Source organism: Gadus macrocephalus, chromosome 15 (assembly GCF_031168955.1).
Source record: "Gadus macrocephalus chromosome 15, ASM3116895v1".
In the NCBI taxonomy this organism is placed as follows: Eukaryota; Metazoa; Chordata; class Actinopteri; order Gadiformes; family Gadidae; genus Gadus; species Gadus macrocephalus.
The window spans coordinates 8464323-8479230 of record NC_082396.1 but is presented as its reverse complement, the minus strand read 5'-3'; the positions used below and the strand labels follow the sequence as shown (position 1 = coordinate 8479230).

At 44.9% G+C, this 14908-nt stretch overlaps 1 protein-coding gene across 2 annotated transcripts in view; it reads right to left on the bottom strand.

The window, feature by feature from the left end:
* parga (poly (ADP-ribose) glycohydrolase a) overlaps nucleotides 1-14826 on the bottom strand; it is a 32719-nt gene extending 17893 nt beyond the window's left edge. The window contains exons 1-9 of one of the 2 annotated variants that reach the window (XM_060073746.1): nucleotides 14606-14826; nucleotides 13929-13987; nucleotides 13017-13667; nucleotides 11262-11394; nucleotides 9476-9598; nucleotides 9088-9171; nucleotides 8703-8777; nucleotides 3846-3938; nucleotides 1875-2020 (exon numbers count right to left, since the gene is read on the bottom strand). In XM_060073746.1, coding sequence (XP_059929729.1) covers nucleotides 1875-2020; nucleotides 3846-3938; nucleotides 8703-8777; nucleotides 9088-9171; nucleotides 9476-9598; nucleotides 11262-11394; nucleotides 13017-13667; nucleotides 13929-13957 — 1334 coding nt within the window. In that variant the 5' untranslated portion in view covers nucleotides 13958-13987; nucleotides 14606-14826. The other variant, XM_060073747.1, reaches the window with a different exon arrangement.
* Nucleotides 14827-14908: the final 82 nt, after the last annotated feature.

Here is a 14908-nt window from a genome sequence, read left to right as displayed (position 1 = left end):
TCTTACCCCAGGGGGGGAAAGCAGATGGCTAATTACAGTTAAAGACAGAAGTTGGTGTCTATGAAGTAGCAACGACTCTCAAAAATAAAAAAAAAACACACAGAGCTGAAACTCCCCCCTCATGGCAGAGCCCAGAAGCACTCCCACACACCCCATCCCAGTTTGCTCCCAGACACCGTTAGGCCCCACTAATGAGAAGAAGAAGGGTGCCCTGAGACAAATTGGGGGGGAAAAAATTCAATTAAGTTGGATCTCCAAATTATTTGGAGATGGAGATGGAGACGCGAGATGCGAACGCAGCCAACTATAACTCACTTTCCATGGCAACGCGTCGAACTTTGCTTGACATCGCGAAACCTGGTTAGCGCCGGTGTCAGACGTTTTCTCCTCCAACTCTTCCCTCCCAAAATGCAATTGGGCGTCCTGTAAACACTGCCTGGCCACCGACCGGTGCCGAAATAACGAGCGAAATCTAATAGATTTGCGCGCATGAATTCCTTAGACAATACGCAATGATGTCAGAAATGATGGTGGACGTGATTGAGGCCGAAGGAAAAGGAACTCCTTCTGGAGTTTATTTTGCGTAGCGTGAGATTGATAACGAAGGCACTAATGGGCTCCCTATTAATTGGCCTGACATGCATGACACATCATCCCACATCCCAGCAGCACCACAAGTGATAGCTCACCATGGCACAGTCACGACGCAGAGGGTAGACCACAGATAGGCACTTGATGTTGCTTGCTTTTTTCATCTCACTTTATCACAACATACATTTGTTACAATTAGCCTCGCCGTGGCCCACACACACACACACACACACACACACACACACACACACACACACACACACACACACACACACACACACACACACACACACACACACACACACACACACACGTCTGACCGGATCACTGGGTCTGAGTAGGCAGGAGCAGACATCAGCCATAAAACACTCCTACAGTGACAACGTCTACCACACAAGTAAACGCACGCCACACACACACACACACACACACACACACACACACACACACACACACACACACACACACACACACACACACACACACACACACACACACACACACACACACACACACACACACACACACACACACACACACACACACACACACCCCAAGACAGGGAAACAAGCAGCTCAGAGACGATCTGCCAACCCAGAGACACAAACCACTCTCCCCATGGAGGGGCCTATACCTATCAAGAGTTTTACTGTGACAGACAGGCTTATAGTGCACAGTTAAATGTGACAGACCACATTGGGGGGAGAGAAAACTTTGTGAATTTTTTTAATTTTTCTCTAAACATATGCTTTGGGGTTCTCCTAAGAGAGTCAAAACTCACACTGCACAGGCTGGTGGATGATTACGAGAGCCTAATGAAAGCATGTCCAAGGTTACAGTGCCCCCTTATGGTAGTGTGTATACCGTAGGTCACATGCCCCACGAAATCAAACAGGTTTTCAACATTGCAATCGTATTTGATTTTACTTTTTTGGTGTATACTGATGAACTCTGTTAGAGGACTTTTAATAAAAATGATATTTGCAAGCCTTAGAACTGCATGATTAAGTGCGTCATGATTATTACGTCAGATATTAAAACAGACAAACAAACAAATAAAATGTATTCACAGATAATAATTGATAATTTATAAATAATCCAATCTAATGAATAGATTCATAAAACACTAGAATCTGTCTCCCAGTCAATCCAACAAGGTATGTCAGTGCATAACATGCCTGCCAACTTCTTTCATCCAGCATTGTTACTGAATCTCAATTGCCACAATAGCTTTATTCAATATCTCGAAGGCCCATAACGCTGGCGTGGCTGCAATCCGTTACCTGTGGAAGTTGATTTCGGGGTAGTTGGAGTTGCGGGAGTTGCGTTTTGGGAAGGTGCAGAAGAAGGCGTTGGCCAGGAGACAGGAGATCTGCTCCTGGGACAGAGTCAGGGAGTGGTTCTGCCTGGCCTTCAGCAGGGGGATGGGCTGACACCACACACACACACACACACACACACACACACACACACACACACACACACGTTAATAATTATCAAATACATAACGCAGACAGGGGCATGGAGACAATATGGCGGACGCTGGATAACCTTGTATGAGGACATTAATAAAAAGGAGGAGAGGAGAGGGAGAAATAGACAAACAGACAGACAGAAACAGAGACAAAGACAGAGAGAGTGAGAGAGAGAGGGAGAGAGAGAGAGACAGAGAGGAGAGCGATGGAGCATCGCATGGCTACGTAGGTGGCCAGGCGGCACGTTGTTTTGGGCAGAAGGATCTCCTGATGTGGGAGGCTAATTAGTTTAGCCATGTTAGCCCTGCGCCGTAAAACAGGGGGAAGGCTGAGTTCCATTAGTTAAATGGCTGCCAGTAATTAAGGCTCTGCCCCCCCCCCCTCCCCCCCTCCATCTCTCCCTCTCCTGGTCAGTGCGGTCGGACCCCGGTGGTAGGGCCCATCCATCTCCACTGATTAGGCCTAAAGAGCCTCCCAAGGCCGGGCTGAGGGCTGATCGATACCAGCCTCTAATAACCCACCCACTGAAACATTAGCGGGCGCTACGGCGCGCTGACGAGCAGCCAGTCCCACGGTGCCCTTTGTTCTAAAACCACAGCCGACGTGCTCAAGCCAAGCCTCGTCTCCGCTGAGGAACAAAATACAAGGACATTATTTCTCCAGCCAAAGAAATGGCTGTTATTTAATTACTCCCATAGCTCTGAGATAAGGAATTGAATTAGAGGAATGCAGATGTTGGCATTCCGAGATCGTCCATGACGGATAATGAGAAGGTGCAGGGATGTGGCACTTAGGAGATCGTATCAAAACGTGGATTAGATTGCGAGGTTGGTTTAAAATTGACGTACAGCATTAGGGCATTCAAGGCATTTTGTTCTCAGTCTTCTGCTGTCCTGTACTTGTATCCGTGGCATCTAAATATCCCGCCAATAAGGTACACTCTTTGCCTTATTAAATAAATTACAAAAAAAAAATGTATGAATGGACAGAGTCTAGTATGAAAACAAATCGAGTCAATCAGATGGACGGCAGAATGAAATCCTATTTCAATCTACGGTTATTGTAACGCCAACTTTTCCAACCGACAGGCATGGTCCAGCCGACAGATGATGGCCGTTAGAAATGTCCCTCCACACTTGATTCCTGCCCCCATCATGGCTGCTCTTGCTACACAGGCAATGCGTAGAACGTGGGTAATATCTCGCTCTGTATAATTGTGTGTACATTCAATCTCCTTTGGTCTACTACACTAGTAGTCCACTTTTTCCAGAAAAAAATGTTCATACCATAGTGACATATTGTGGGGGGGACATACGGCGTCTGGCCTGCAGGAGGGAGCATGGGCATGTTGGGGGCACACCGGATCGGCTGGGTGGATTGGGTCTGACTGCGGTGTCCGCAATCAGACCCAATCAGGGAGTGTGTATTTACGTGCCTGCTTCATCTTGTAGTGGGAAGGGATCGGGAGCAGAGACAAGGACTGGAGCACATGAACTACGTTGTGGGAAAGTCTCTGTAAACGCTCCCTGTGACCGCGGTGGCGGCGGCTTTATAATTTCTGGACTGTCGTAACTCATGCAAATAAAAGACTTGCGTGTGCTTCCAAGCAACCCCGGTGTCCATTCGCTCATTGAACGTGTTACACATATATTCATATTTTCATTCAAAACGCTAAATAGGTTAAATTAAATACGGCGATTCAAGCAGTTCCAGAGAAGGCTGTGATAATGGTGCGTCAGTGGAATCTGAAGCCAGTCGTCAGTGGATAACACTACATACCGATGTGCATATTTTTGGGGCGCTGAGGGCCAGCTTCACCATGCCAGGCAGGAGCACTTCAAACAGCTCCTTGGCCTCGCAGCGCTCCAGAACCTGGAGAAGGAGAAGCCCAGAGGGACAGACGGACAGACATGAGTATTGTGTTGATCAGAGCTGAGATTGTGTTTGGTCATCAGCATGAAGGTTTTTTTTCACAACAACAAGTACTGAACACCAATAGTAACCAATAGTAAATGGCAAAGCAAGACCACAGTGAAAAACTGGGTAAAAATACTATTTCCAACATTGTATCTCCGGCTGTGTTCATGTGATGGGTGCGACCAGATGAAACTGAAGTTATGTGGCAGGTTGACAAAGGAAGGTCCTGGGTCATTCTTTGGTCTGTCAAACAGACACAAACAACCTAGGAGCACGCAAAAAGCAAGAATTATGTTTTTCTGCATTCCAGCCACACTGCTGTCACACCAAACCCATGTGCATCGAAGATATCTCTAAGGGACTCCTCGGGAGAAGGTGATGTTAATTATCTCTATGTCATTAGCGTCCTCCTCCTAAATGCTGACAAGAATTGTTTGTATACTAGTGAACCTGCACCTATAAAACAATTGACATTTCAGACAGTCAAGACAAGAAGAAGGGGGGAGAGGGGCATATATAGAAGGTACTGAAACAGCCGTTTAACAAACAAGCCAGCTTAATGTGGCTTCATCTTCAACAGTGCAGACGGTAGAGAGGTATCGGGATTGTCTGAGCTGTGAATGGACACAGTGCTTGTGCGTGCGTGCGTGCGCGGGCCCATTACCTTCACTCCCATCTAAGCGGGAATGGGTGCTCTTCATATCTTTAATCACACCCCAGCCTCTGCAGACACCCGAGAGGCCAGCTGCACATCCCAGGTGTTTACCGGGAACTAAACGCCCCATAACCATATGTCTGGCGTGGAGGGATCTCTGACGGCATAGAGCTTTATGAACCTCACCGCCGAGTGGCTCCTAAATGGGGTAGCATCCCCTCCGTCCTTCTCTTGCGCTTTATGACTAAAATAAATAGATGTACGTCATGGGACGTTGTGTGCCGTTAAATATAAATTCAGGGCAGTGAGAGAATAATAAAAATTAAATAAAAACAGCGGCAGAGCCGGTGACGACGCACCAAATGTGCTCCCGTACCCCCCTCCTCCCCAACTGCCATTCATCTCGGGAGCAAAAATGTGCTGGGCACGCATCATCCGTAGACACAGCTGAAGCCCCTGCCTCAGCAACCCATCTACACCACCCCCCCCCCCCCCCCCCCCTTTTAAAATAACTGTCCAGTAATTCTATCATACACCCAGATTTACTGCGCAATCAGTTATGAGTGTATTGGCTAGGGGTGTCAGAGTCATCTATCACCGGCCTGCTTCCATTAAGGTTAGGGAGGAGGGTTGGGTAGCCGGTCTGATTAAATGGACCTTCTTCGAACAAATGCAGATGACCAATTGGAAGGGGGGGGGGGGGGAGGTGGGAGAGAGAGCGAGAGTCAGAGAGGGGGAGAGAGGGGGAGAGAGGGGGAGAGAGGGAAGGAGGTGTGGGGAGGGGGAAATGCGTGATTTCTAAACCAGGAAGTGGAGTCTCCAATTTGGCCGTGGGCATTTCACATGGCTGCAGAGCATGTCTGCCTAAACGCTGTCAGGATTAATGGGTGCACTGACATCATAAAGCGCTCCTCTGGGGCGGGGTGGATGGCAGGAGGGGCTGGGTCACAAGAAGGCTAGCCACAGAGAGCCATGCACTGTTTTCTACATTCATGCACTAAGTTAGGTGTGTTTACACACATCTACCGGAGTTTAATGGTTGATACAAGAACGGAGAGATGGACAGGCGAATGTGGTCTACTCGCGTTGCATTGTAATGCAATGTAACCTCTGCTTCATTCATAATATTACCATGTATGTAGTAGTGTCAACATGAGACGAATTGAGAAATCATTGACACGTACATTTAGACGGGAAATTGATAGCTCAAAAGTAATTGATAATTGCAAACGTGTGATAAAGTAAATCAAGCAGGGTGAAATGCAGGGATAGGCCTGTGTTAGGAAGTCAACCATTTCCATGGGTGCCTTTCATATTCAATTACTGGTACATGTCTGCCTTCTCTATTTCAAATTAAGCTATATCTTACACCTAACTGGCTCACAACGTAGAGTCAGGGCATTGGTTACCAAATAAACATTGTGACACTTTCAATTGGGAGGGTATGGCAAGACAATTTACTGTCATTTCCTGATAGCATATAAAAATACAATTAGAACATGACCGTAAATTATCTTCAGTACAGTTAGGCAGATCCAATACTTTCCTAAGATGCTGTGCAACAGACTCGGAACGGAGGAAGACACACTTGAAAGGTCAGTATAAACAATGCACCAACGCAAACATACAGCATGAAACTCAGCAATCACCTTCTGAATGTCATAACCTCAACAGGTGACCCTGTGTTGGGTCGTGACCCCAAGGTCGCGACACAACACTGGGGCATCACATCGACACGAAAACAGTGAACATGTCACCAGTACACTCTTTGTCACACACTTATTAGGAAAACACACACTCCATCCCTGCATCAGGGTATCACTTCCAACGCTTGAATCGTTTCCCTGTATAAACCTGGACATCTCCCAGCTCCGGTCATCCACAGCTAAGAGCATCAGCAGGATCTGACTGGTGGAGGCTATTTGCTGATGCAACAGAGCAGACGTGAAGGGTGGTTTCCCCTTCCATAGCATTCAATGGGACCTTTTAATTAAATTGGACTGAGCTGTAAAACGGCCACGGCAGTTATTGATCTGATGCACTGCTACTGCTGCCCTTCTCTAAGAAGCTGCTTGACAGGGAGGAAGAAACAACCAGTTTGCGCAGAGGGTGGCCGAATGTGGGCTGAGTCATTACTGAAGTGGTGAAAATCAGCACGTGCAATTAATCTGTACGTAATATGCATTAGGCACTTCTCCATGCCTTTAAAGCTGGGGCAGATCGTTCATTTTACTTCTGTACTTTTTGTCGTATTTACAACGACAAAAAAGTTATTTACAACAACAACTTTAGCTTCTGACTGAAAGTGAAATGTATTTGTTCCAGGGTTTCTGTATCTTTGCCTGTTCAGATAGTTGGCCAGTAAAATGGATGATCCTCTGAATACAGCCTCTATTCAGGGAAAAGGCCACTCTAGAGAGTATCTATGGCACCAAGCCTTGCTTTGGGAAACCCCTCCCTCCTTCTTACATTCTATCTATTCCCACTGTTAGCCAACGGCTACACCCAGTGTTTTCCCCTCAATGCATCCAGCAGTGGGGCAGCGATGCTGATCGATTAATTGCACTACTCCAATCACCTATGCAGAGTTAAAGAAAAAAAGATAAATGATCTTGCTTTTTGTTTAATTGAAAAACATATATCATTACCCCCCTAAATTGTAAGATTTCCTTATTGTCGTTGGAGCAACACAGTGAAAAAATATTGGCAGCAAAATGGTAACGGCAACAGAAGACCAAAATATGAAAAATTATATTATACTATAACCTCTATACTATAAAGTAACACAAGTGAATTAATAATAGAAAGCAGCCTATATATTTGACTGTGTAGAACAGAAGCAACAGTATTATGAAACCCAGACCAAGGCACAGCTACAAATTGCAGATTGAAAACTAAATTTGTGCTAAGAATGATGCCAGGCAACGTGTCTTGCGCTCCATAGCTGCTCCTTAACGATTTGCATGTTGGTCCACCATAAGCATAACCATCGATCAAAGCATCTGCTAAATAACTAATTTGCATGAATTTGTAAAATAAATCTTAAAGTATTTAAGAAAAATGATAACAATGAATAAAGTTGGAAATACAAATTGACAGCCAAGAATCAGTCCTAGCGGGGCACAATTCAATGTTTCTCAGTAGTGGAAATGAGAGGTGTGTGTGTGTGTGTGTGTGTGTGTGTGTGTGTGTGTGTGTGTGTGTGTGTGTGTGTGTGTGTGTGTGTGTGTGTGTGTGTGTGTGTGTGTGTGTGTGTGTGTGTGTGTGTGTGTGTGTGTGTGTGTGTGTGTGTGTGTGTGTGTGTGACAGGGAAGCTGTCTGCCACACACTGCTAGGGATGATAGGGATTCCCTTGGTTCACCTGAAACAGCTGCTACTGCTATGCTCTTTCCCCATCCCTCCTAACTGGAAGGTGTGCACACACACACATACACACGTGTAGTTTTGCTCAAACACACATAAACACAGGTGCACATAGGCACATGCAGACACTATACCTGTGCACACATATACACGCACACACATGCATACACACTCCGTTTGTCCCAGGTAGCAGACGGGGAGGATTCAGCTGGGTGGGCCGACATACACCTGATTTGCTTGGAGATAAAAAGGCTGTGAGCAGCAGAGCTCCTCGTTAGACCAGGCTAGTGAGGCTGTTCAACTGACCGCTTAAAAGGGAAGAACACCCGGCTCAGAGGGCAAGATAATACCATTGATGTATGAGTCTTTCAACAGGAAAGTCACGTACAAACGTGGTACGGCGGTACATCAAGACAGCCGTCAATTCAACAGTGAAGGGGAGGATTAAGTGATATAATGTAGCCGGCAGATGCGATATATTCTGGTTTAATAGAATGTGGAACAATAAATATTCACACATCTACGACACAATTAATCATCGATGAGACCCCAGCACCAGCCAACGGTTGCCCCCACCACAACCTCCTCTCCCATATACCGCCACCCTGGTGCTTCAAAGATCTTTATCTCTGTCTGGGATTTTGCACTGTTTCTTTCATCTTTTGGGAATTGAGTCTTATCTTTTGGCATACAAGTCTTACCTCTGTACATAGAAGGTTCAGGGTCGTGAAGTCCCACTTCTTGGCGTGGGTGATGTTGTACCTCAGTATCGCATCCTGTATGCAAGAAATACACTTTGGTTTTTACAAAGGTTTTTTCGATTTAAAAGCAAATGATTGATGATGGGGACCATATATAAGGTGTGCATTCACTAATAATCTGGTAAATACAGCAATTGTTTGAAACCAACTCCTAATTGAATATGTGTGAATTGAACTCTGCCATCCTGTGGTTGTTTACGGAATTGCATTTGGATCCAACAACTGCACACTGACACTTGACAGGCTTTAGGCTGAAAAGTAAACCTAAGACATTCCTTAAGAGCTGCATCAGAACCTCATGAGTGACCATCTCTGTGCTCCTTACCGTGATGTCCAAGGAACTCTTGAACTCGCCCGTCAGGGCAGTCTGGATCAGCCCCCATCGGCTCTGTACACCACCGCCTCCACCCTACACAACACACCACATACACACCTTACTGAAAAACATGTCTGCTGACCAGCTTCGCCTACTGTCTCAAGTTAGGGTTGCCATCTTCTGGTAAAAGGAGGGTTACTGGTTTGATTTTGACCGTAATTGTAAAGAACTTGTGTGTATTGAGGTTAGAAAAACCACAATATAAAATAACCTCTTCATCACATCCCCTTCTCAGGTCCTCTACATGTATTGGACCCCCTTGAAACCAAGATAGTCCATCTCAAGGGGTTATCCTTCAGTGCATTTGAAGTGTCGTGGGCCTCGTGTCTGCTGGTACCTCCGTCTCCACGGAGAAGAGGTTCTTCTCGGAGCAGGGCATCTTGACGGACACGTCGTCCCATGCGTCCTTGAACTTAGACGGGTAGTGCTGGGGGACCTCTCCCTCTCTCAGGAGGTCTGTCTGGAACATCCAGAACAAGAAGGGTGCAATGAGGGTACAGGTCGGGTTTACTCAAGAAGAAATAAAGCAGGCAAACTTCTTGGTTTTGATTGTATTGAGTGATTTCAAGAGTCACTTTAAGGATGAAATGGAGCAGGGGTCAGCTACCTTTTCAACATGCTATGCCAGTTTGACATTTTCTCGTTAATGAGTGTGCCTTAAGCAACAGTATATTAAATACTAAATTGAATTATGACACAGCGACCAAAAACATTTCCAGAAGACCTGGAATTGTATTATTTCCATATAGTCCACAAACATGCATCAACATTTTACATTTTTTTGTTGTTATATTTGCAACATGGGCTTAAAAAAATATAATTACACATGTCCCATCTTAATATACCACTTTCAGAAACTCATTCAAAAACATAGTTGCACGGTGAAATGTAAAAAAATTAGAATATATGAGAATGTTGGAACCATCCACATCAATATCTTTAAGACATGTACAGATTTGCAAAACCATGTGAAAGCGATGCATACAGGCCACTTGCTACAATATTTTAAATATTTTCTTCTCAATAACTCACAACATAGGTTTAAAAACTATTAATTTATCCCATTTCAGAATACTGCTTTCAGTAACTCATTTAAACATATTGCACTGGGAGGAAATGCCCAAAACAGAACAAATTGCAAAAAAAAAAAATCGGTAGCAATGATTATGCTGCCGCATTGTGCGGTGAATTTTTTTAATAAAAAAATAACAATTACGATTTCTTTATTTTTTTCAAGTGTGCCAATGATTATTCTGCCACGTGCCTAGGGTTGCCGACCTCTGAAATAGAGTATAGTTTACTCATGCTGTACTAGTCATACAATACTATTTAAAAATTACAATTTGAATAAATACAAATTAGAGATTTGATCCAACTAGATCTTTTATTTTTTAGCCCTGGAGGGTGTATCACAATGTTACAATTTGACGTGATAGAGTGTTATGCATATTACTGCATCTATAGACATGATCATGACCATCATAGCAACGACATCATCTGATGGAAGCAAAAAACGAAAAATTCATGCCAGCTGCTTCACTTTTTTATGCGTTTGTGTGTGTGTATATGTGTGTGCATGTGTGGTTCTGTGTATGTGTATGCGTTTCTGTGCATGTGTGTTGGTATTCCTTAGGGACTGATTGAGGAGGATACGGCAGTGTGATGGGAGCTTCACTGACAAGGGGCCCTCAGGGGGTTGCGTGCTGACTTCACACTGCCTGACTCAATTCTCCCTATTCACAACAACTCTCTCCTCATACATTGAAAGACAGACACGATCCACCATGGCGGTAATAACCTCTTTTATGCATAGCTTAGCTCAAGTGCCCCTGCTGCCTAATTTGTTGTTCTGTCGAGCTCAACTTGTCGAGCATGGCGTTAACACTGCCAGGGTGCCAAGAATGGATGCACTCACTATATTTGAATATCCACCAAATGGCCAATATATCATTCCTTTACAACCAACAACATGTGCATCAGGTACAACCATCTGCAGCTTCTATTAATGACATTAATTCATTATTGTTTATGTGCGCTTGTGTTTCACAAATTAACAGCTTTGCGTGTCTGACTGACAAACAACCGTGAGACAAACACCAACCAAACACAGAAGGTGAGCTCACCCTGACTGTGACTGTGTGGCTGGCCGTGTGCTTCAGGTGGGACAAAGGAGGAGCACACTGGGGCATTCGGTTCAGCTCTTCGATGGGGGTCCCCAGCCAACGCCTGTCCATGTCGTCCTGTGAGAACGCAGAGCTGAAAACGGGACAGAGAGAGTGGGAGGAAGGGGTCAGCGCACAAGGGCTCACATCCGATGGAGAGCAGCCCCAGCCCTGCCTGGTACTCCAGCCATGCAGACTCTTATTTCAGTATGGAGTCCAATCTAACCCAATGGAGGTAGTGTTCAACTGTAAGAAGGGGCCGTTTTGGTGAGAAACGGTTGCAAAACAAGTTGCAAAGTACAAGAAAATGTGTGTATGCGTCATAGACGGAATCCAACATGGCCAACAAATTCTTTGTTGTAAGTAACGATTGTAAGCAAACAGAGCATATTTAAGTATTTAAGTAGAATATAGGTATCTGAATGTTCATTGATTTTTTTACTTTGCAACTCGGCCCTGTTTCTTTCCAAAAATGATTTTTTTTACGTATTAGAACCATGCTGCATGAAGTAAAATAGGACTCTAAACTGAGATAAGCATCTAAGTTTAGAGTCCTATTTAACTTAACTATTTAAAGGGGACATATTATGAAAACAACAATTTGTTTTGGATCTCTGGTGCTCCAACATGCATCCAAACTTTGAAAAAAGTCTGTACAACATGATTTTTGGAGAAAGATATGCATTTCTGAAAGTACCCCGCCGACAGTTACCAAACGAGCGAGTCAGTTTCGGCCCCACCTCCTACGTAGGTAATGGGCACAGTTGAATATTACCTCCCACTTCCCCTCTCCCCTGTGGGAGGAGGAGACATGGAGGCGAAAGGGATTGTACTCTCGGAGCTGAGCCGCCGAGCTACCCCCGCCGGAGCTGCCGGACTGCCGCCGAGCTACCCCCGCCGGACTGCCGCCGAGCTACCCCCGCCGGACTGCCGCCGAGCTACCCCCGCCGGAGCTGCCGGACTGCCGCCGAGCTACCCCCGCCGGAGCCGCCGGACTGCTGGGGATCTCGGCGGAAGTCCGGCAGCTCAGCTCCCGGAGCACAATTCCTTTCTCCTCCATGTCGCAGTTCATGGACCTAAGAGAGTCGAGGCCAAAGTTCCTTCCCCCCAAATCTTCCCAACCATGGCCAAGATATCCCCCACTACGAGTCTTTACTTGTTGTGGAAGTGCCAGAGACCTCAGACGCAGTCTTACGATTCATAATATCATCCGAGGCGCACATAGCTTTTGGCCGTGATATTAGATATAATATTATATAAATACCCATACATAATATTATTATAATTATATTATATAATATTAGATAGATATAGAGCTCCAGGAGTCGGCAAACGGCAATAATCCCTTCTCCGCCATGCTGTGGTTCAGTCCGACACCTCATTGGTCAATGGGCAGCAGCTCATTAGCTCATTAAAGCTACAGACACCAGAAACAGCGCACTCTGAAGGGACTGAAACAGAGGGCAATAGCGGGAGGCAAATTCTTTTTCCTAAAAGCTATATCCAGCAAACAGCTTCAAAAACATGTTTTCTGGAACTCAAATACTATGTTTACTTGTTGTGAAAACGCCATAATATGTCTCCTTTAACTAGAGTTCACAATGAGGCTAGGGCAATCTGAGGATTAAAGAACAACTGATGCGACTACTCCGAATCCATCATCAAAAAGTATACACTGGTAAATAGACAAAACATGCTGCTAGGCAAAACGGTTACCCTTTTAAAGTTGTTCCTGTGTGCCGTCCAGTGTCATGTTTCGTATGAGAAGAGCCAACGCGTGCAGTTTTTACAGCATCCTTGGATGCAACCGTGGCAACCACCTGGGCTGTGTTCTGAGGGAGAAATCCGGAATCTAAGCCCTTGACAGGTGGCCGGGATTCCAGTTCTGGAATCCCTGAATGGTCTGTGTTTGCTGCTAGATCGGGAAACCTGGGTTCCCTGTCCGGAGTGGCGCTGTCTGCAGGGAGTTGTTTACAGACAGGGCTTTCAGGGCTCAGCATCACCACATTATCATCAGGTGCATCCAGAACATTGGTAGGGCTACAACTGAGATGGAGGATGGGCCTTTGATTTGAAGCAGAGGCTGTTTCAACCGGTTGGGGTCCTGGCGAGTTGGGCCTCTTGCTTGATTTCTGTCCATTGTGATATTGCATCTCAGCTGTTCCTTCTTTAGCCAGGGTGAGGCCGGGATCATCTCGTCCACTCGTGGCCCCAAAGTCCATGAAATGCTGAGAAGACATGTCCTCTTGGGAATTCTCCATTGATTCTACCAGTTCAGGCATGGCGGAATGTTCAGGAAGCTCGCTGTCTTTGTGTTGCGTCACTGTTATACCCTTGTCCACTTCTGAACCATCAGCAACGAGGTCACTATAATGAACAGATCAAAGTAGGGTTCACTCACTGGAAAGCCAAAATATAATTACACTTCTTTGTGCACTTAATATTTGCCAATAAGTGCATTATGTTTGCAATTATATATATATACATTGTGATATTATCATATGCATGAGACAAGTTTGTACTACATATTATGATTGATAAGAGATTAAGCAGACTTACTGAGGCACAATACATGTGTATCTAAGCAGACATCTAAGCAGGTTAGTTAACATATATACAAGTCAGTACCTTTTTTGAGAATCCATTTCTTGATCCATCTTGAGGGAATTCAGCTAGAAGTATCAAAACTATGAAGATGGAAAAATTTTAAAACTTTCATCATCACCATTCCAAGTCAAAGGAAAGGAGTATTTCAAAATAAAGGAGGTACTAAAGCAAGAAAATAAAGAATGGGGCATTTGACTAGAGGTGTGTTGATATATTATATAAGCAATTCGCGTGAATCTCAGAATTTAGTTAGGTACAAGACTGCCAGCTGAAACGGATTCAGCTCCCGATTTCTGAACCGAGATTTGTTCCTGCGTGACTCCTTGACGATCTCGACTAAACAACCCAGACTGCAACCAGAACACCTTTACAGAGCAAAGGGTTTTCACAAAACTGATTCTACAACGACCACCACAATATATGACGAGCTAGCTGACTTAACATGGCTCTACGTTTATTAATAGTATAACGTTCCCTAAGACCCATGACACACTACCTGCATTAGCGATTCATCTTTCCATCTTCTCATGGACATAGTGAGTCTTAAATACGACATATTATTTGTCAACCTGCTATAGCTGAAGAATGACGTTAGCTATTGTTGGCTGGTAAGCTAGCATTGAGTGGTCAAACTACAAACTGAAACTGATGGAGATCATGGTGCCAAACTGTCCATTAAAAAGCTTGATCCAACTTACAATCACGCTCTCTTTGTGTACGTCTGAGTTCGATACATTATATTTTTTGCAACTGTTTTGCATCAACGGAATTGTATTGAGACAAAACTACTTTATGTATCATCCTTTGGTATTGTTTTAGTTTCAATTCGTCGCTGAGTGACATCACGGGTTGACGGCAAGCAAATCACAACCAATCAAAACAAGTATCTGGAAAAAGGGGCGGGATAATGATTAGGTATCCCAGCAACTCTATCGTAAAGAGGGTTTAATGTCGTGCGTATCCTTCAACAGAGGCGTCAACGTCTGTAGAAACAGGCTCCT